We start from the raw sequence: 21,404 nt of genomic DNA, 5'->3' as shown, positions 1-21,404 counted from the left end.
GGAGAGAAATGTTCTCTGAATTGTCGGCTGAAATAAAATCCAGAGCCATAGTGATCTATTGCTTATTTTGCTTTTTGAACTTGAGTACTGCAGGAGAGGAATTTTGGCTATTCAAAAAGCAAGCAATCATATACTAAGAGATCATTACGATAGCTATTAAGTCCCTCTTTGGGATAAACAGGGAGGAAAGAAGAATTTCCATTTTATTTTTTAAAAAAACTTTGTTTTGATACAAAATCTCCTACTGCTCCTTCCACAAGATCCCACCCTCCTGGCAACTGTCCCTTAACAACAACTGATACTGACTGTCTTCAAGAGAAGAGTGAACTGATTAGCTACAGGAAGAAATGTGAAGTTCACCAGCAGCTGAAAGGGAGAAGAGGAGACAGGAGGCAACTGTATCACAGACACGAATGCATCACTTCATGTACTGAAAAGCAGAAGCAATCTGAGCATTTTTAAGTATCTTAATGTTTATCAAAAGCAAGGATTTTTTGATTGAGGCTTTTGTGTTATTGTAATTATTTTCTTGTTATTTATATTATTGGTTTCAGCTCTTCTGCTCTTCCATTTCCCTCTTGAAAATCTGCACAAGAGGGAGGCAGAGGTGAGGGAGATACATTGACCAGTTTCTATGGGTAGATGTCACAGCAAAGCTCTCAAATCAACCTTCTGGATTTGAAGTTACAAAGCTACAACTCTGCAAGGAAGAGACTGATAGCTCTATTCTGGAGTGAACTAAAATGAGTGGGTAGGTCTTCTGCACAAGAAACCCCAATCAAACATTCTTTCTTTAAGTCCAGAAGACAAAGGGGCAGAGTGCTGATTCCTGAAGAACAAACTTTTGGCCATGTGTGTCTCCTGATTCAGCATACGACAGCCACTGAGGCACAGTTGCCCTTCCCTCCGGGAGCCTCCTGTGAGGGGGTGGGGGTGGTTGGATTGGGGTAAAGAAGCAAGTGACTTGGGCAAGAAGCATCTGGCTCGGCTGCAGCAGCTGCTGCAGCAGCTGCTAATTCAGTCCTCTGAACCAAGGCTGCTGGCTGCACCTGAATCAAAGATTTCCCTTCTCAAGGAAGAAAAAGGTAAGTGATGAGCTTTGTATCTTTATTATACCTTGGAACAATAGCTACCAGCAGTAATGAATGTTTCAAAGGAAGACATTTAAAGACTTTCTAAGTAAGATGTGTGTGTATGAGTGACACACACACACACACACACACACACACAGGGAGAGAGGGGGGGAGAGAGAATTTAGACTTGCAAAATTTGTTGCTGGGTTCATAACTTAAATCATTCAAGAATGACAAAAAGTGGGAAAGAACAGGGGCTTGCCTGTTCCTCTTATAAATGCTGTGCATTTGTTTGCTTTGGATGCTCATGACAGAGCGATAGTCCTAAGGAAGGGAAAGCCAACTATTTGGGCTCAATGAGAACCCGCTCTTTTTTCAGGCTTTCCGACTCTCTGCATGTCAATTTTGGGTGGATTACTTTTATTCTCACTGTGTGTTTTTAGTACCACCATTTTATGAATGCATGCTCTTGAGAAGATAACTGCTTCCCACTACACTTTGACTATAGACATAAAATCAAGATATGATACTAAAATCATCAAGGGTTCAGAACTACTATAGATAAAAGGCACAATAAATACATATGGAAAATATGTCATCTAAGGACCCATAATAGGGGGTCAGTTGTTGTTTCCATTATTATAAATTAAATGGAATGAAGAGATGAATAAAGGTTCCACAAAAAAGGAGAAATGGGCACTTGTTTTAGAAAGTAAACCAACTATCTACTGGCTCACTGAGAATTGTTCTCTTTTTGCATCATTATCTTCATCTTTCCTAGAAAACTAGCTTTTGGCCATGTGTGTCCTGATTCAGCATAGGACAGCCACTGAGGCATAGTTTGGAAGAAAATATTGTCATTGAACTTGTGGGAAAGGTTGTGATGTAATAAATTTCCATTAAAAGTAAAGTAATGGAATTAAAAATAGGAGCAGGGGGGGAAAACAGTAGTTTAACTTGTAGCAATTAAATCCTCAAGCACTCTTCCTTTACCTCTTCAATGCATCACAAATGCATGCATAGCCCCCAAACGTTAACTGAATCACTTAATCAGAAAAGAAGAAAAACAGAGAAGTGAGAAATGGAAGAATAGGCATGGTACATGAAAGACTAAGCTATCCTCAAGTATGGCTTCTCATTTTTTATTGGACTCTTCAGAGGCCACACAAAAAGGCTGCAGCAGTCGATGTGCTGAAGAATCTGAATTGCTTTTGTAGATAGGTTGCTCTTTTGGAATCAGTAACAGAGCAAATGGAATTGGACAGCCAAAATAAATACAAAGCAATGCTAATAAATCTAAATTGTAGTAAGAAGGGTTTTTTATCCCTTCTGCATGGATCCCTCTTTTTTTGATATTTTACTGTCTATACTATACCTCATAAGATATGGTAATAAGGAGTGGATTGATGCTCAGACTCTAGGAGGAATCAAACAATCTCAGTTTAATAGCTAAGTACCATTATCATTATCGACTTTACTGATCTAGGGCAATAATTCATTTTGTTTCCCACATCTAAAATTCATATCGCCGTGGACTATTGAAAAGGGATAAGTTGCTGCTATTATTTTTAAGAGCTGCAGGTTAAAAACTGCATGAGGTGATGCAAAATGTTTAAATTATGAATGCAGCACATTGCTGTTGAGGTGAAATGTATTTATAGTAATGAAAGGTCCAAACCATGAAGATAAAAGTACCAACAGCTGGTGAGGACATAACCAGCAATTCTGCATAATATACTGTTAAGGTTTTTATTTTGTATCTAGGTAGAGAACATTTCAAATCAAAACGATTGGAAGATAAATGTGTTAAGTATTTTAAACAAGCCACGAACAATTGTTACAGTGAGGTTGAAGAGCAGAAAACAGCTTCAAAATGCACTTTTGATTTCCTGAGATTCAGTATTTGGAATAGATATAAACCTAAGATCTGACCCCTGAAACCTTCTCTGTGTGAATTTAAACAAGGATCAAATATTTTCTACTGAGTGGGAAGGAAGAAAAAGATTTGATCCAAATATTTTTATTCTATAAATATATAGGATAAAACATTATGCAAGTTCATAGTTGGAAGGCAGAAATCCTGAGAGAGATCTATGAATAGATTTACAAATAACATGGAAGTAAATCTATGTTTGCCATTGGCTGTATTCTTTTAAAAAATGGTTTTCTGATAAGCATATCAGCATGATACTAATATTTATATTTTAATTGTACATTTAATACATTTTACATGCATATATCTAAAAATGCAAAGGCTGTGTTCTATAATTATTAGCTGAGGATTTGTTCTTTTCTGTCAGAATTCTGAGAGATGTTGCCTACCACAAAATAGTTGCTTAAGAACGATTTATGAATGAGAGTTAGCAAAAAAAATTCATGTGGAAACACACTATATGTTCACTAGAAACTAACAGATATGATAGCAAATGATTTTTAAAGAACAAACTATAGCAAAGAACCATAACAGCCAAAGACTAAGTAATAAATAATAAAGAGTCTAAAATCTCCAGCTGGTCCATTAGGATCAGAAAGCCTGTGTTTTCTAAATTCTGAAGAACCTTGATGAGTCTGCCTAATCAAGCCATCTTATCATAACTGCCTTTCTTTTGAATAAGAAAACGGTTTGGTAAGGGCGAGATTGTTGACAAGTGATTAAGGTGATTAAATGGTTAGTTTTAAAAGGTTTAATTATCTGATGACCTTGTTTATGAGCAATGAGAGGGCCCTTTGTAAGAAGAAAATTAGGCACACTGGGACTTAATTGGGACTGAGCTTGCAATCAGAAGCACATTGATTGAGGAATAGATCTACTAAAATGGGACCTCCTTCCAAATAAACATGTTTTACCAAGCCTATTTGACATTTTCTGGTCTGTACTTCTGAGAGATGTCTGATGGTCTGTACCTAGGTTTTTCATTCCACACTTTCATTCTCATCAAATGATTCCAGCCAGTTTGAAAGGCTATATCAACACCAGGCTTAGGCGACAAGCCAGTCATGAAAGGATTAAAAAATGTCTATGGAGATTCTCAGTCATCCAAGTCATGGTTGTCCCAAAGGTGCTTTTCCAAGAGGCAACTGGACTTTCTGATTTTTCTTTGAAGACATTTTCCTTCTTATCCAAGAAGCTTCTTCAGCTCTGATTGTATGGTGGGGAGTGGAAGGATTTATTCTTCTTGCAGACAGCTGGTCATTTCCATTATTTAGTAAGACGCCATCTATCTCCAGTCTACAACAGACTCCTTTCAACAGTTCCAAGAAGGCTCCACACCCATTTGCACCACTCAGGTGATCCTGATGACCCAGACAAACTTCCAGGTGGCCTCAATGACTGCAAGAATGCAAATGACCAGCTGTCATTTGCAAGGAGTATAAATCTTTCCATTCCCCACCATCCAGTCAGAGTTGAAGAAGCTTCTTGAATGAGAAGTAGAACGTCTTCAAAAACAAAAAAACCCAGAAAGTCCAGTTACCTCTTGAAAAAAAGCACCTTTGGGACGAAGGATCAACCCTTGATCTGAAAAGAGCAAGCTCTGCATGTGCAGGAAAAATGCTAGGAAGAAAAAGTTCAAAGATGTATAAGTACTGTGATGCTGCAAGTTGATACACCCATCCCAAAAGAAACTATTTAGAATAAATTTCTCTGCCTGTAATATGGGAATTTTGCTTGTGTTGTAAATATTGGGGAGCCTGGGAAATTTAGAAAATAAATTATATCTTTAAGCACTGATTCCTTGTCATGCTTATTTTAAAAAATCAAGGAAAAGGGTTCATTTTCTTCTTTAGAAGAAACCAGTCAGCAAAGAAACTTGAATTTGAAGAAAGAACCTACCTTCAGATTTGAAGAGCTGTGACTGGCCACAGCAGGGAGAGCATTTCTCCTATACTGAGAATAGGTTCATCCACATTTTTGAATAAATGTGCAATGAGAAGGAAAAGGCACTGCTATTATTTAAATGCCTATAGGAGGACATGGAAATGCCACCACTGGCAAATGTGATTAGCCACATTTTTGTTTTTGTTTTAATCTGAAGTCAGTTTATCCCCAAATTCCTTCTTACAATTATCTACCATAAAATCTGGTGTTGCATCGAGGATGCACAAGCTATAGTCCGAGAATTATCTGTTGTTCCTCTAAAAGCATCAGCCAAGAACTCACAAAGCTTTCTAAAAGTGGCTCCAGAATGATAACTTCAATGCAAACAAAGAAGGAAATGACTAATTGCATAGTAGTCCATTCATAGTAATGGAATTCAATTAATGCATATAATGTTTCATTAAATTACAATTGCATTCAGTTAAATTTGGATACTACCTGATCCTTCCATTCCCCACTCAGTCCATAAGTCAAAAAAGCAGACTTGAAAATTGACGTTTAAAAGGTCACATTCAAAATTAAAAATAAAAATTGTATATTTCAGTGTGGCTGAAAAGAATAAATATTAGGAAATATTTGTTTGAATGAACATGCTTCTGATTAAAAGAAAATTTCTTTAATAAACACGGTTCTTTATTTACTTAAGGCCATATTGAAGAGACCATTTTATTTAATACTTTGAATGGCTTCTTGGTTTTCTTAATTCATGGCATTGATTGAGTTCCTTGCAATTAAAATAGTGCAATCAAATCTATTTAGGACTGATGACTATATGTCCACTTTTGTTTCAAGGGATTTAACTAGATGATACTTTGCTCTCATTAAATTAGGACTGATCCGTACCAGCCATACATGTCTTCCCATTAGTAAAAATGGGTTATGGAAAGTTTTCTTACATAAATGTTGAAAGAGGGAGAAAGCAAGCACGCATAAACATCTTAGCTTTGTATTCTTCCCATGTCAAATTGTTTCAATTAAGCAGTAGGCAGGTACAAAGATGAGCCAAGAGATAGATGGAACTAAGAGAAATAGTAAACCAGAATAAGTTGACTAACATTGCTCAGACAAATCCCCAATTATCGAATGGACTGCCTTGGTAGATGGACCCAGTAGAAAACCTCTGAAGATTCTTGATTTTGTCTTTAGGATAGGATAGGATAACTTTTTTCTTTTTTGCATAGGATCACTTTTCAATATATTATTTATTTCTTTGATTTTATCCTGCCTTCATTTGTGGTCATCTGAAGGCGGCATATGTATTTAATGCTTCCCTGCAACAATAACTGTATGAGAGAGATTGGCTAAGAGGGAGCAAATGACCTGAAATCACCAAGAAAAGAATAGAAGTTACTATTTTTCATTTTTTAGCCCAGCACTTCAACTGCTCCATCAAACTAGTTTTCATTTGTTATTCCACTGAATCAGAACTGGCTGTCCCCTGGTTGGATGACATATATACATATCATTAGAATCAATCAGCATACCACATACAGTTCCTATGGTCGTAGTACATGTCTATTTCCCATTCCCCCACAAAATTGTGTGAAATAGACAGATGTTCTTTTTCATGTCTGCAGATTTCAAAATGTTGAGAACTGGCAGATAAGCCCTTGAGTTTATCAATACCCCCTCCCCCTCAGTCGACCATTGATATACAAAAGGCATCATTCAATTAGTGCCCTGGACCAAGTTTCTTCTGCTCATATATAAAAGAAACAACTTTCAACTATTCCATACAAAAGAAAGACTCTCTGCTTCACCTCCCATGTCTTTATTTCATGCGTGCATTTCATGTGTACATTTGTCTGGTGGTATGGAAAAAAAACTGAGGAGTTATGAAGAGGTGATGCTACAAGGCTACCTTCTTGCATTTTAAAAACCCATAAAATAAGACAGATTAGGGATAGATCACCATGGAGAAGTTCTATCTATGTGGTCACTAAGAGTTGACAACAACTTGATGGCACATAACACATCTTTTGGAAGCTATGGCACCTGAACCTCTGTGGGGTGGGAAAGAAGCATTGGTTGGATTGAGTTCAGGGAGCAGGAGATATAGTGAATCAAGAGGTCCATCAGTAGAAGATCAGCCTGCATGTACATTTTGGGTGCATTACAGTCCCAAATACACATTAGCTGAGGCAGAAAGGAATCAGTTTCCGAACATTGTTAAACTTTACAGATATCCAGAACTGATTTTGTACTGATAATGTGACTACTTGTGGAAATGTCCTAAGTTAGCCTGGCATGACAAGAATTATTTTCAATCCTATTGATAAAAAAGACAATAAATGAATAGCTAGTAATCAGACGCCTTTCTATAACATTAAAATATTCCTGGCTGACTCATCATTCAAGCCCACTTCATGAAATGACTTTCAAAATGTGGGACTGTCTCTTGTCTCATATTGCATTTTAAAATGCTTAAGATGATGTAATTAATTTAAACAAAATTTAATTACCCGAAAGTCTATGTAACTCAAGTCAGTCCAATTCACAATACATTGTGAATCTAATGCAATTTGGATGCCATATATGTCAGTATTACAATTTATATTGGTGTTATAAGTATAGATTTTATAAATCTGATTTTTACCTGGAATCAGTTTTATAAAATCTATATTTATAGCACCAAGTTCACAATTCAAATATGAAATTGGTTAAATGGAAATAATAATAATTTTTTAGATGTTTTGATTTCTTGGAATGCAAGGTTAAAATTATGGTATTCTAAAAATTAAAGTTAAGTAGCAGTATTATGGATAGAAAGTTCTTATGATATATTTATTTAACTACTATAAGCCCCAGTTAAGCCACTAGTGCTGAAAGTCCACCATTAACCACTAGTGCTGAATGCATTGGTGTTACTCCATGTGCTTGCCTTTCCCACACAATAATACTTCTCCAGGATTCTTACCTGAAAGATATTTGTCAAAATAAAGGATCCAAAGATACCTATTATCTGCAAAAAGGTAATATTGGATTTCACTGTCACTGAAAAGCATTATGATGATGATGATGGTTGGTCACACAGTCAACTAGATGTTTAGACTGGCTTTGACATTTTCATCCACCTATTAAATCTTTCCCCAAAACTTGGGATAGATAAATGTTATTGTTTGATGGTACTAGAGATATCATTGCAGGACAGAACTTAAACATAAAACAATAAGGTTGGAAGGGATCTTAGAGATCTCCTAACCCAATCCCGGCTCAAGCAGGAGACCAAATGGCTGACCAATCTCTTCTTGAAAACCTCCAGTGATTATAAGCTGTAAGCTGTTCCAAGTAAAGCTACATTTTGCAGTTTACTGATGGTGGCTTTGTCAATACTGATGGTGTTCAAGTGGTCTCCAGATGTTTTGGATTGTACCAAAGGAGGCAATTACTGCTGATACTATCTTATCTTTTGTTTGCCATAATCATTCGATTTCTGCTCTTTCCATATTGTTATTTTCTCTAATTCTTTCTCTTTTGTTCTGCTGTCTCTAGATACTGCCATGTCCACTATCCAGACTTTTTTTTGTCTTTCTTATCAACAATTGTTATTCCTGGAATGTTATGTGGGAAGTGCTTGTCTGTTTAAATTCTAAAGTCCCAAAGTACTCTGTTTATTTTCTATTTTGTGGTCCACCAGTTCTTACTCTGTAGGTAAATGATATTTCTTGCAGATATTCCAATGCACCATTGTTGCTACATTGTCATGCCATTGTTTATAATTGTTTATACTTCATTTTTGTTCCACTGTATTATTCTGATGACATTGTTATTTTTACTATCATTGGTAACAATAGTTCCTTTTTATATCTTTTTTAGACCTGAGCAATGATGAAGACTATGTCCAGTGGGAACTGCACCTTGAATGTGCCAGCCAAGAATTCATACCGGATGGTTGTATTGGGAGCCTCCAGGGTAGGCAAGAGTTCCATTGTCTCTCGGTTTCTCAACGGCCGCTTTGATGACCAATACACACCCACCATTGAGGATTTCCATCGCAAAGTTTACAACATTCGAGGAGACATGTATCAGCTGGACATCTTGGATACATCTGGGAATCATCCATTCCCTGCCATGAGGAGGCTCTCCATTCTCACAGGTTAGAAACATAACAGTGGCAAGTTAAGTTTGTCATAATCAGGACTGATACACTTTTTGGGAGAAGAAGCAGGCTGGGGGTGTTTGGGAAAATCCAAAGTTAAAAGGAAAATGCAAGAATTGCCCCATATTAACTCTAAATCCTATCTTTAAGAGGCAACCACCAATTTCCCAAAGACTAAGATGCTTTTGGACAAGAATACTTTGGCCTTGGACAAACAAACTCTTGTGGCATGGCAAGCTGCTCTGAAAACTCAAACATATTTCTAGAGCAGCATGTGATATAACATTAATGTCTATCATTCAAATAGGACAAAACCACCTTTGTCTGTATGTGAGCCCACCAGTGCATCTTTGGTATGTGAGCCCAACATGCATCTGAAATGGGCTTTTCCATTCACAGCTATTGATTCTTTGATATTTATAGAGAAATAGTTCTTGACTCATGACCCAAAATTTCCATTGCTAAGCCAGACAGTTGTTAAGTGACATTTAATAACCCTTTTTTGCCACAGCTGTTAGGTGAATCACTGCAGATGTTAAGTTAGTAACACGGTTGTTACTAACTTGTCAGAAGGTTGCAAAAAGTGATCACATAACACTGGGACACTGCAGTTGTCAAAAATGTGTGCCAGTTGCCAAATGTCAAGATTTTGATCATGTGACCATGGAAATGATACAATAGTAATAAGTGTGAAAAACTATCATAAGTCACTTTTTTCAGTTCCATTGTAACTTTTGGATAGTCTCTAAACAAATGGTTTTAAGTAAAAAAAAGAACCTATGTGTATTAAGATTGGCTAAAAATAGACATGCATAATCAATTGAAACCAACTGATTCAACCTTATATTTAATATAAGTGGATCACACAGCAACTATTTTCTTTTTCAGGGTTATCTGCATCAATCATTATATGAAGCATTACAATTGGACATTTTTTACAGAATATATAAGACAGCAACCACAACCAGCTAGTTTGCTGTTAGAATTTAGGAAATTTAGATGTCAAACAATGGCAAGGGAACAATATATAGAGACTGAAATATGGAAGATTGTAACAAGTAAAAATGGAACTTGAAGAAAACATTGGAAGATTGGAAAAGAAATGTTTTAGATACTGAATGAATGAAACTTCACGGGTTGTTCAGCATTTAGTTCTTAGAGTTAGACAAGATAGAAGAAAAATAATATTAGTAATAATGCCAATTCAATTTTTCACTGAAGAGGATGCCACTACAGAAAAAGTATGGTTAAAATTCCCCTTGATGACATAGAAGCTTTGCAACCTGAATTCATTGCACTGCATTTATACGTTAATGGGTCCCTTAGTTCTGTGAATTCTTAAATAATATCTATTTTGTTTAAATATCCCAAATGTTTTTGTTTTATTGCTACTGCCTCCCACCATAACATTCTCCACTTATGCTAGACGTTAGCTTCATCTTCCTAGGTAGTATGGCCTTTGATTGGAAAAGTGTTAGGTATTATGGGCTTTGAACTCTGACAAATAGAAGGCACTAGCCTGCAAATTGTGCCATAAAATCTATAGAATTTATCATAGTTTTGCTGTCTGCTGTTTTTAAGCCCATATTTCTGTATGATAAAGGAGTAACCTACTGCCTTTATTATTTCTTGTTGAAATATTGCAGGAGATGTTTTCATTCTTGTATTCAGTTTGGATAACAGAGAATCTTTTGATGAGGTCAAGAGGCTCCAGAATCAGATCCTTGAAGTCAAATCTTGTCTGAAGAACAAAACCAAGGAAACAGGGGACTTGCCCATGGTGATCTGTGGTAACAAGAATGATCATGGTGAACTCTATCGCCAAGTGAGTTCTGAGGAAGCTGAGAAGCTTGTCTCCAGTGATGAGAACTGTGCATACTTTGAAGTCTCAGCCAAGAAAAACACCAACGTGAACGAGATGTTCTATGTTCTTTTCAGCATGGCCAAACTACCCCATGAAATGAGTCCTGCTCTTCATAGGAAGATCTCTGTGCAGTATGGTGATGCTTTCCACCAAAAGTCCTTCAGGATGCATAGGGTCAAAGAGACAGATGCCTATGGCATGATTTCCCCCTTTGCTCGTCGACCCAGTGTCAACAGTGATTTGAAATATATAAAATCCAAAGTCCTCAGAGAAGAGCAAGCAAGGGAGAGAGAAAAATGCACAATCCAGTAAAAGAAGCTCCACTGAGAAGGAGTCCATCGCATGCATGCAGTGCCTTAAAGAAAATGGCTGAAGAGAGACAGTCTGAAAATATTTACTGAGTCATGGGTAATAACAGCAGTCATGAAAATACTTTGGCTAGAGCATTGTACCATTTCTGTAAAGATATAAATAAATTAAAACACAGCATTGTAAATACTTGAAGCTGCTATGGTAGATACTGTAACTGCCATACACAGCCCTTATTATTTGGTCTTTTGGTTTTTGTATTTTTTTAACAAAAAAAACCCCTCTTAGTTTTCTCTTTTTGTTTTCCTTTGTTTCAAGAAGCTTCAAGGTATAAAGAAATTTGAATTTCAATTTTATACAAAAACAGTTAAAAGACGGGCCTGATATGTACAGGTTTCTTGAGTAGCCATTTTGCAGGAGACAATCTGATAACAAGATGAAAATTGGTTGTTGTTTTCCTCCAATTCCTCATCCAAACAAGATTCAAACAGTTTGAGGAAAATATACTTTTTGGGTGCCAATGATAATTCTTCATTGTGTCGATACAAACACTACATTTCATAATTTTTCTCCGTTTTTGCAAATAACAAAGTGTTTTAATTAATGTGTGAATTAGTTGGCAAGTATGATCTAGAAATATCAGCTGATTTTCCATTACATGATATGTAAATAATTGAAATGTATGTAATATAAGAACCAGCACACCTGTTTCATGTGATTTTCTGTTCCTAAAAATATCATATCTGTATACTTGGAAACTTATTGGAAACTTATTGTACACCCATCTAAATCCCATTTCTTTTTATTCTACAATAATGATTCTGCTTTCTACCATACCGGTAATAATGGCATTGGATATGCAATGCCAGGTGTTATGCTCCTTCCTCCAACTTTCTCACATTAAAGTTATAAACCTGTGGAGATTAATTTGAGATTAAGTCCAATCGAACTTAGTATAACTTTATATAAACACATGAGCTTATGGTACAAATCTCTAGGCCAGTGTACACCAAAAATGGGAGTAAAAATTTAAGCGTTCATTGCTGAACAAATCCTGTACTTTGTAGATCACATGCTTGACCAAGTTATTATTAAACAACAATATTTATTTTTCATTAAAAATATCTGGCCAGCAGCTACATTTTTCCCATTGTTGAAATGGCTGAGAAGTTCTTGGTTCTTGTGTAGCTCTTTATTTGCAAAAAGAGGGTTCAGAGTTTAAATTTAACACGACTGTCTTCCAAGCCATATCCATTGTCCATGTACCACAATACTGAGTGCACCATAATTCAGAGTAAGTGAGAGGTTATATACTTTTAGAATAAAAACATAGCTTTTCTTTCCTCAACCTGCTGCCTTTTAGATTAATTGGGTCTATCTGGAATTCCTTGGCCTTTGCAAAACATCTGGAGGGAAGCAAGTTGAAGACATCTGATGTACCTATCTCCATTTTAGAACAAAAAACAAAAACTTAATATTGGTGGATTTTTTCCAGACAATCTACTTACCAGAATGTTTGTGGAGAAAAAGAGCAATGTCATAATCAGCTTGGATTGTTACTAAAAGCCTACTTTATTAGCTTGTCTGACTCTTGAATAATTCTTAGTATCTATAGTATCCACGTGAATAGGAATTAGATTTTGTTCTGAGCCAGCTGCCTAAATGTCTTTCTTCCTTTCTTAGTATTCTTCTTCTCTCTCTTTTTTCCAGCTATGATAATTCTCTGCTCATAATCATCATATATCAGAACAGAATTGAATTTTGCATACCTCAAAATTATTAAGAAGGTTTGAACCCATTTGTCTTGAATAGGGAGATATTGTAAATAATGGAGGCACAGTTTTGCTAGCCCAGGTCCCTCCTGCCCCCATCAGTCTCAATGACGTCCTTCCTTCCTTCCTTCCTTCCTTCCTTCCTTCCTTCCTTCCTTCCTTCCTTCCTTCCTTCGTTCCCATGGACTAATACATTTTTTTATAAAATTACCTCAGACATGATTGTGTACTGTAATGTATGTGGTTGTATATGCACACATGTGCCTAGCAGGGAGAAGAGACACTTCAGTCTCATATTGTTAACCTACTGTCCACAATGTAGATTCCTAAAATGCTCCCTACCAGCCCTTGAATATATCACACCTCTGTGTAATATTATACCTCATACACTGTACAAATGTGAATACTACTGTGTGCTTTAGTTGGCAATGCAAGCTTTGTTGGCATAAACAAAAGTTCACTCTGATATCTAATAATTAAGTAAGGTAGAAGTATGTAGAAGTTTTTGTGGGACAAAATGGTCTCCCATCTACTTCCACAAGATTACATACTTCCTTCTTTGTTATATAAAATTCAGTATTGCTAATTTCCTAGTGCTATTTCAGCCATTTATGTCATTTTGAAAAGATTCTGCATTTGTATAGATGTTTTTCTCTCTTTCGATAAATGTGGTCTATTTATTAACTGTGTCCTGGATTGATTTATTTTTATAAAAATGTGATCGGATAGCTGATTTGCTCTGGGTGGCAAGCTTGTTTAATAGCAAATTACCATGTATCGAATCACACAATTTACAAATCTACAAGTTTACTTACACATTTGCATCAGAAATTGTGATGCAAAATTGTGTGATTGTGTGCCATCCTATGCATCATTGTAGTATGTTATGGATGCTACTGATGCCATTGTTCTAATATAGATTCATAGGAATGTTCCAGTTGAAAAATAATTATTCAAATTAATGGATGGATTCTCAGAATCAGAAAAACAATTTTCCTCACTATAGACAATGTAACAGTGGTGCAATTCATTTTTTTTTACTACCAGTTCTGTGGGCGTGGCTTGGTGGGCATGGTAGGGGAAGGATACTGTAAAATCTCCAGTCAGAGGTGATATTTGCCGGTTCTCCTACTCAAAATTTCCACTACTGGTTCTCCAGAACTGGTCAGAACCTGCTGAATGCCACCTCTGCATTGTAAGGTTTCTTATCAAAGGGGAACCCACACAGCCATATAAATGTAATAATCAATTTAAATAAATAATAGTCATTTACCACCATAGGAATTAATGCTGGCTAAAGGCACTGGGAGTTTCCATCAAACTGAACTAGGTCAATCCTGATTGAAGGATAACTTTGGAAATAAAAAGAAATTTTGCTTCTGGAGACCAGAGAAATGTGTCTGAGGCAGCCTGAAATCTGAGACTACATGACAAGAGATACCCTGCCCTGGTTTCTGTAGCAACCAACATTTCCTAAGCAATTCCACAAAATGATGACCACATCATCAGTCATGCCTGCAGGAGAAGAAAAGCAGGAATATTGAAATCTGATCCGTGTCTTTTATCTACTGCCCAGTAGAATAACTTCAGACAGTTCACATTTATGGAAGAACAGAGAGGATAAATAATGTTTACTTCTTTTCCCTTCCTTGCTGCTCTTATGTCATTGTCACCTGAAGCCATTCTTACCATGAGTGGCTTGCAATTATTGCTACAATTCTTAATTAACATGATCCATCAACTGCAATTGTATTAGCAAGAGTTACATGAAACAGAATCTACAGAGCCTAAGAGGCTACAAAATTAATGAAATTGGGGGTAGGGGAGATGGACTCCCCCCTTATTTCAAGGTATTAAACATTGCTTGGTCCAGGCTATCTCAAGCTATCTCAGGTCATATCCACTTACATGGGGAGGGGTCAGTCCAGGAGCAAAAGGATTTGAGTTCAAAGTCACAGTCAGCTATGAATATATTTTGTCTCACTCATCATTAAAGTATTTGAGAGATAACCTTATATCTCTCAAATGACCTGAGATCTTCAGAAGAAGGGTGAGATAAAATAAATACATCTTGCAGACAGAAAATGAAGATTCTTTATTTGCAGGGGTGAGGCACATTTTCTGTGGTTTCCTATTTCTCTCTTTTTTTTTTCATTTGTGCTTGCTTACTGCACATTTGTCTAAGATTTTTTCTGAGAAAAATCATAGCACAAAATTGATATTTTGCTTAATATATACAGGTAGTCTTCAGCCTATGATCACAATTGAGTTCAAACTGTCTGTTGTTAAATGACACAGTTGTTAAGAGAATTTTGCCCCATTTTAGGACCTTTCTTGCCACAGTTGTTAAATGAATCACTGCAGGTGTCAAGTTAGTAACAAGATTGTTAAATGAATCTGGCTTCCCCATTGATTTGGCTTGTCAGAAGGTCACAAAAGGTGATCATCATATGACCCTGGGACACTGCAAATGTCATAAATATGAGTCAGTTGCTAAGCATCTGAATCCTGATCATGTGACCATGGGGAAGCTGCAACCGTCATTCGTGTGAAAAATTGTCATAAGTCACTCTTTTTCAGAGCCATTATAACTTCAAATGGTCACTAAATGAACTGTTGTAAATTGAGGATTGCTTGCATTTGTCTCATATTAATATTTTTGCTAATACGTAAGTTCTATAACTTACAAGTTTAGGAGCCCTGGTGGTCCAGTGGTTAGAAAGCAGTATTGCAAGCTATCTCTGCCCACAGTCAGGAGTTCAATCTTAATGCGCTCAAGCCTTCCATCCTTCTGAGGTCTGTAAAATGAAGACCCAGATTGTTGGGGGCAAGATGCTGACTCTGTAAACCACTTAGAGAGGGCTGTAAACAGGGGTGGGATTCAACCAATGTTACTATCAGTTCGGTGATTATGTTTTGCACACACATGCGTGCTTCGTGGGAACACATGCCAGATGCATCTGCGCACTCATGTACTACACCTTAAGCTGTGCCACCTGGACAGCTGATAAGTGCTGCATGCGGGTGCGCAGCATTTGAAAAACCACTTTTTTACCGCTTTTTCAACCTCAGCTGTGTCGCGCAAAGCAGCTGAGGTTGAAAAAGCAGGAAATAAAAGGACAGGTAAGAGCCCAGGTGGGCGAGTGGGCCAAACAGCAGCAGACACAGAACCAGTTCTATAGAGCCAGGCAGAACTTGTAGCATCCCACCCCTGGCTGTAAAGCACTATGAAGCAGTAGTGCATCTGTTAAAAGATTGCTAACTTTGCTTTAAAAGAAAAGGCCAGCAAATTTCTCTTTCTCTGATAGGTAGTTTAAGAAGTATATACCAGAGATAATCAGCCAACTGGTATTCAGCCAGTTCTCACAGGTTCTAGATAACCAGTAGCAGAAATTCTGAGTAGTTCAGAGAACTGGTTAATACCACCTCTGGTTGGCCCCGCCCCCATCTATTTGCTGCCTCCCGAGTCCCAGCTGATCAGAGTCCCAGCTGATTGACTGGGTCTTCTTTTGTTGTCCTGCATAGGAGAACAAAGCTGGAAAGCAGGATAGTGGGGTGGGGTGGAAATGGAGATTTTGCAGTATATCCTTCCCATGCCACACCCACCAAGCCATGCCCACCAAGCCATATCACACCCACAAAGCCATACCACGCCCACAAAGCCATGCCCACAGAACTGATAGTAAAAGAATTTGAATACCACCACTGATATACACATTAAAAAGTACTGGCACAGGAACAACGAATGCTAAGAAAAAGTATTATATACAGTTATCTCCTGATCTTACAAGAAACCTCTGTTGAAATCTCTATTAACCATACTCCAGTTCTATTATTGTCTGGGTATTTATACATAACTTCCTTGGGACTGTTTCCAAGACTGTAATTATATTATCCATCCCACCTCATTAGCTCTTGGGTTTATTTTTTAAGTTCAGTTCCAGTGGTCATAACAATTTCATAAGCACTTAAGCTTCAACCGTATGTTTCAAATATAAGCCAAGAAAGAATTTTAATCTGAACCACATCTCAGCCAATGTAGTCCTGGAATATCTGAATTCATACAACTTGTGCTTGTATCTGTGTTTTGTTATTAAAGATCATGCCCGTTAACAGGAACGATTTCCAGATCTCTGTGGAATGGGTTAAAAATAACTTTAGCCCTAATTAGAAATTTGCTTTACATGCCATAGTCTATTAAAGAGTCAGACTTTCTTCTCTTGCTATCTCTTTTCTATTTTCATCTTTCTTCTCTTGCTACCCTCTTCTCTCTATGTTCATCAAATTATATTATTGTTGTTGTTGTATACATTTTCATGTATCCAAGGAACAAAATGACTGGAAGGTCTGAAAAAATGTACCTGTTTTGCACCTGGAAGGTCTAGTTCAAACCCAACACTATGAGACAGGGATGGGGAAATTGGCTGATACCTGAACAGCCATAGCCAGCTTGTATATCCAGATTCTGATATCAATTGTCCTTTGAAGATGTTAGAGAACCCATCATTTCTTCCTCCACCTCCACCACCACCATCCCACCCCACCCCCAAAATATGCGTTATTACTTTAATTCTATTAGAATTTTTCAAAACAGAAAAAGAGGACAAATAAAAAATAGAGAGGAATGAAAAAAGAAGAAAACAGACAAAATTATGCCTTCTACCTTTCTTTCTCTCAAGCAGTTACCATTTCATTATTTCCCTCAATCTGCTTTGGTCTTTTTTAATACTCAAACCCAGAAATCAATTTAGTATTTTCTTCACTCGACCTCCATATAAGGTCTCCAGTCTTTTTTTAAAAAGTATTTTATCAGTTTTTTCTAACTAAACTGATTGTCACAAGTTCAATTAATTTTATAATTATAATACATACATATATACATGTGCATATACATACACATAAAGAAAGAAAACAAAAGAAGAAAGAAGGAAGAAAAAATTAAAATTGCAAAAAAGGAGAGAAAAAAGAAAACTAGAAAAGAAAAAAAAAGTAGCTTCCAGTGTTCTTTACAGCAGTTATAAGTACAATGATGAATTTAGCTCTTACTCTATGGTTACAACATAACTCTCTTCTCTCTATTATCTATTTTGTCTATTCATGAAATCCATAAATTGTAAGCTCCGTTTTTTCTTTTACCCAACAGACTCTTATCCACTCAATGTCAGGATTCTGACACTTAGCCCCATTTAAATCATGAGTCTCTAGCCAAACTCCAAAAAGATTTATTAGGAGTTAAAAGATGCGGCACTGCCTGGGTGTGGCCGACTTTGAGACACATAATTCATTGTCACCCTTGACCCTGGTTTTCCCCCACCCCCTGGGTGTATCATAATTCATATTCTCCAATGGGACACATCCATAGCCAAGAGTCATCTATCATGCTCTCCAGTTAGAATTTTGCATGGCAGAAACCTCGGTCACCTAGAAACTATTTTTAAAAACATTTATGGAATGCAAGCTGCCTACTGCTTCCCCCTTCCTTTTTGTTGGCAACTCTAAAAGACCACAGAAATATTTTATGAATTGACACTCAACTTACAAGTCAACCACAAAAATCTCATTTTTTGCAGTTTATTTACAAAGAGCAGCTGTCCAGAGTGCAAGTATGTGATCTCACAATCTCTCCTTTTTCTGAAGTGACTACATTGGACAGAATTCACCATCTGGCTGCTGATTTCCCTGTCTACACCATCCCTACTTCTTTTGAGACATTTAGCTCACCATTCATGCTCAACAAAAGCCATTTCATTTTTTATTCTACCCTGGTGCATATAATAATGTTGCCCTTACCATACACAATATTCATTTCCCATATTCTTTTTCTAATTCCCTGCCCATATATCCAATGAGATTTATTGTTCAAAACAATACATATGACTTGCAGAGCACAATGAACTAATAATCTCTACTATAATTTATTGCCAAATTACATTTTAATGAGACAGTACTGGAAGTTGAAAAAGTAACTTTATGTGTTATGTTTAGAAGTTCTTGCAGGAAACCAGAAAGACATGAATCTTTGACATCCATATGTGATACCAATAGAAATGAATATATGTAGCTCAGGATTGAACTGTGGAGCACCAAGGACCGCACAGACATGAATCTGTTATGAATTTCCTCCAAACATTGTTTGGAGCTCTTGTAAAGTCCTTTTCATAAACTCCAAATGAGGTAACATATCGCCACCTTTTATAAGATGGGCTCTAAACAGTTGTAAGGTGTATGTGTGCACCCACACTATCTCGAACATAAATCCTCTTCAAAATGTCCCAACACCCAGCAACAAATTCTTCAGCACGAATATGGATTAACTGCTGATCACTCAGTGTCAGTTCAATTATACTAAGAGCCTTTTCATTATCCCAGTTAAAGTCAGCTATTTTCTTTTTATCTTCATCATTCAATGGGTCCCAAGCTGTTACATCCAGTGGACTATTAACTACAGTCCATAATCCGTCTTTATGAAGAAGTAGACTGCACTTCATAGACCAGGAAACATAGCTTGTTCCATCCAACTGGGTTATCTGGGATATATTGGTTGACTGTTCTTGTGCCATTGGTAGTTTAACAATAAACCACAATCAGCTGGGTGAATATGAAACTGTATATTCACACTGATTCTCAATATCTCTCTGGGCCCATAACCAATGTTATGATATGTACAGAATAAGTAAGAAGGATATGCACATGGAAATGTTTATGAGAGTAGTTATGAATAATTAGTCGGCCACACACAGATACACTAAATTGACTTAAAGTTTACTTTAAGAAATAGCACAGTCCAATAAACGATCCAGGTCATATACGTTTTACAGTCCAAAGAATATCCAATTACAAAGTCTTCTTACTGGTTGCCTTTGTCATTTACAGTAAACAAAAATATCAAAGTATAAGCACAGCATAAATACAACAGAGAACCTGAGATAGCAACAAAATGTCAGAGAGACAGAATGTCAGAGAGAGCAAGCTATGATCTCTAGCTCCCTCTTATGGTAATTTGCAATATAATCAACCAATCGGAATATAGTATCAATCAATAAAGTGATTTTGTCTTAAAGCTACAAACATACATTGTTGGTTTATATATTGCCAACCCAACTAATTGGTGGAAAGATTCCTAACAGTGTTTTTATTGCAGGATCTGCTTTAAATGGTATCCTTTGCTCTTTGTTCTCAGCATTTTGGGGTTGGCAGAAAGAAAAATGACTGCAATTCATTTTCAAGCCTCTTTTGATGGATTGAGTGGCTATTCTTCTATTTCACTGAGCAACTGGAAGCTTCAATATTATGGAACAGTTGGACAGATAGACAAAATTCACATATCCCAACATATATTTTCTGCATTTAATTGTTTCAATCATATGTTCTTTCTCACAGAGTAACCTTATCTTCTAACAAGAAATGGGAATTTTTGCCAGTCAAGTTAGGTTGTGGGGCTGGACCTCCCCTTGTCTCCCAGTGATTCTTTAAAATTTCTCTTTATCAGTTTGAATAAACTACCTATACTAATTCTAAGAAAGTGTATATGAAGCATTTGATGTATTGTAGAGTGTTCTGAAGTAAGCTTGGCATTTAGATGTGGTAGAACCGAGGTGTCCCCCAACAATGGCCTTCTACTTCTGGTCTACTCACTCAACAGATCATGATATTGTTAAACATTCATTGTTTTAATCCCTATTCTGGCTCTGGAAAAACACAAAAATCTTGTGCAACATTTGTTCTATTCTAGGTTGTTGTTTTTTCTCTGTATATGGCACACTTGTCCTTTCCAAGCCAAAAAATTACTAGGATTCTCAAACATTGTGAAATGCATTTTGAAAGAGGTAGCCAGGATTTCATAAAGCATTCCAAATACAACAATACTGTAGAACTGGTTTATATAACAGTGTAATAATTGGCATTTTATTTTCATTTTCTTTCCCAAAGGATACTTAGCAAGTAACTTGTCTTATCTTTCTTTCTATAACCCACAGTTAACATCTCCTTGGCTGAGCCTTTGAGTCTTCCTCAGTGACATAACAATAAACATGTCAGCTGATCTCATAACAGTAACATTGGAATATTGCCTTGGGTGCTGAACATCACATTACTAAGCTTGAAGGCTTGGAAATAACACAGGAAAGACAACAGAAATAATATTGTGGCATCAAAGAAACAGTTTCTTTACAAGGAGGTACTGAAAAGAGCTAAATGTATACATCTTGCTTCCTCAGTGTCTGAGCAGGGAAAAAACACTATAACAAGAAAGACTATAACAACTCCAAAGTGGTTGTGAAAGCACCAAAGAAGGAGATGACTCAAATGCATTATGCTGTCATATGTGGAATTATAAATTATAAGTGTATAAGAAGTTATAAATTAAAGCAGAACATAAATGAAACAAACTATGGTCTTTTTAAAATAATAA

The 21,404-nt window shown here is 36.6% G+C and overlaps 1 protein-coding gene across 1 annotated transcript; it reads left to right on the top strand.

Moving 5' to 3' along the window:
• Positions 1–544: 544 nt before the first annotated feature.
• Positions 545–13,678, top strand: RASD2 (RASD family member 2). Its single transcript, XM_026699846.2, has 3 exons — positions 545–1,085; positions 8,767–9,046; positions 10,696–13,678. Exons 2-3 carry the CDS (start codon positions 8,776–8,778, stop codon positions 11,223–11,225), a joined length of 801 nt encoding a protein of 266 aa, XP_026555631.1. The 5' UTR covers positions 545–1,085; positions 8,767–8,775; the 3' UTR covers positions 11,226–13,678.
• The last annotated feature ends 7,726 nt before the right edge of the window (positions 13,679–21,404 follow it).

The sequence above is a fragment of the Pseudonaja textilis genome, chromosome 5, assembly GCF_049901715.1.
Source record: "Pseudonaja textilis isolate UNSWEBS1 chromosome 5, rPseTex1.2, whole genome shotgun sequence".
Taxonomy (NCBI): Eukaryota; Metazoa; Chordata; class Lepidosauria; order Squamata; family Elapidae; genus Pseudonaja; species Pseudonaja textilis.
Note: the sequence above shows the minus strand (reverse complement) of the source record. Positions and strands in the feature narration are given on the sequence as shown.

Coding starts and splice junctions, on each gene's coding strand:
- RASD2 (XM_026699846.2), top strand. CDS start 8,776: ATGATGAAGACTATGTCCAGTGGGAACTGCACCTTGAATGTGCCAGCC. Junction 9,047..10,695: donor GAGGCTCTCCATTCTCACAG/GTTAGAAACATA, acceptor GAAATATTGCAG/GAGATGTTTTCATTCTTGTA.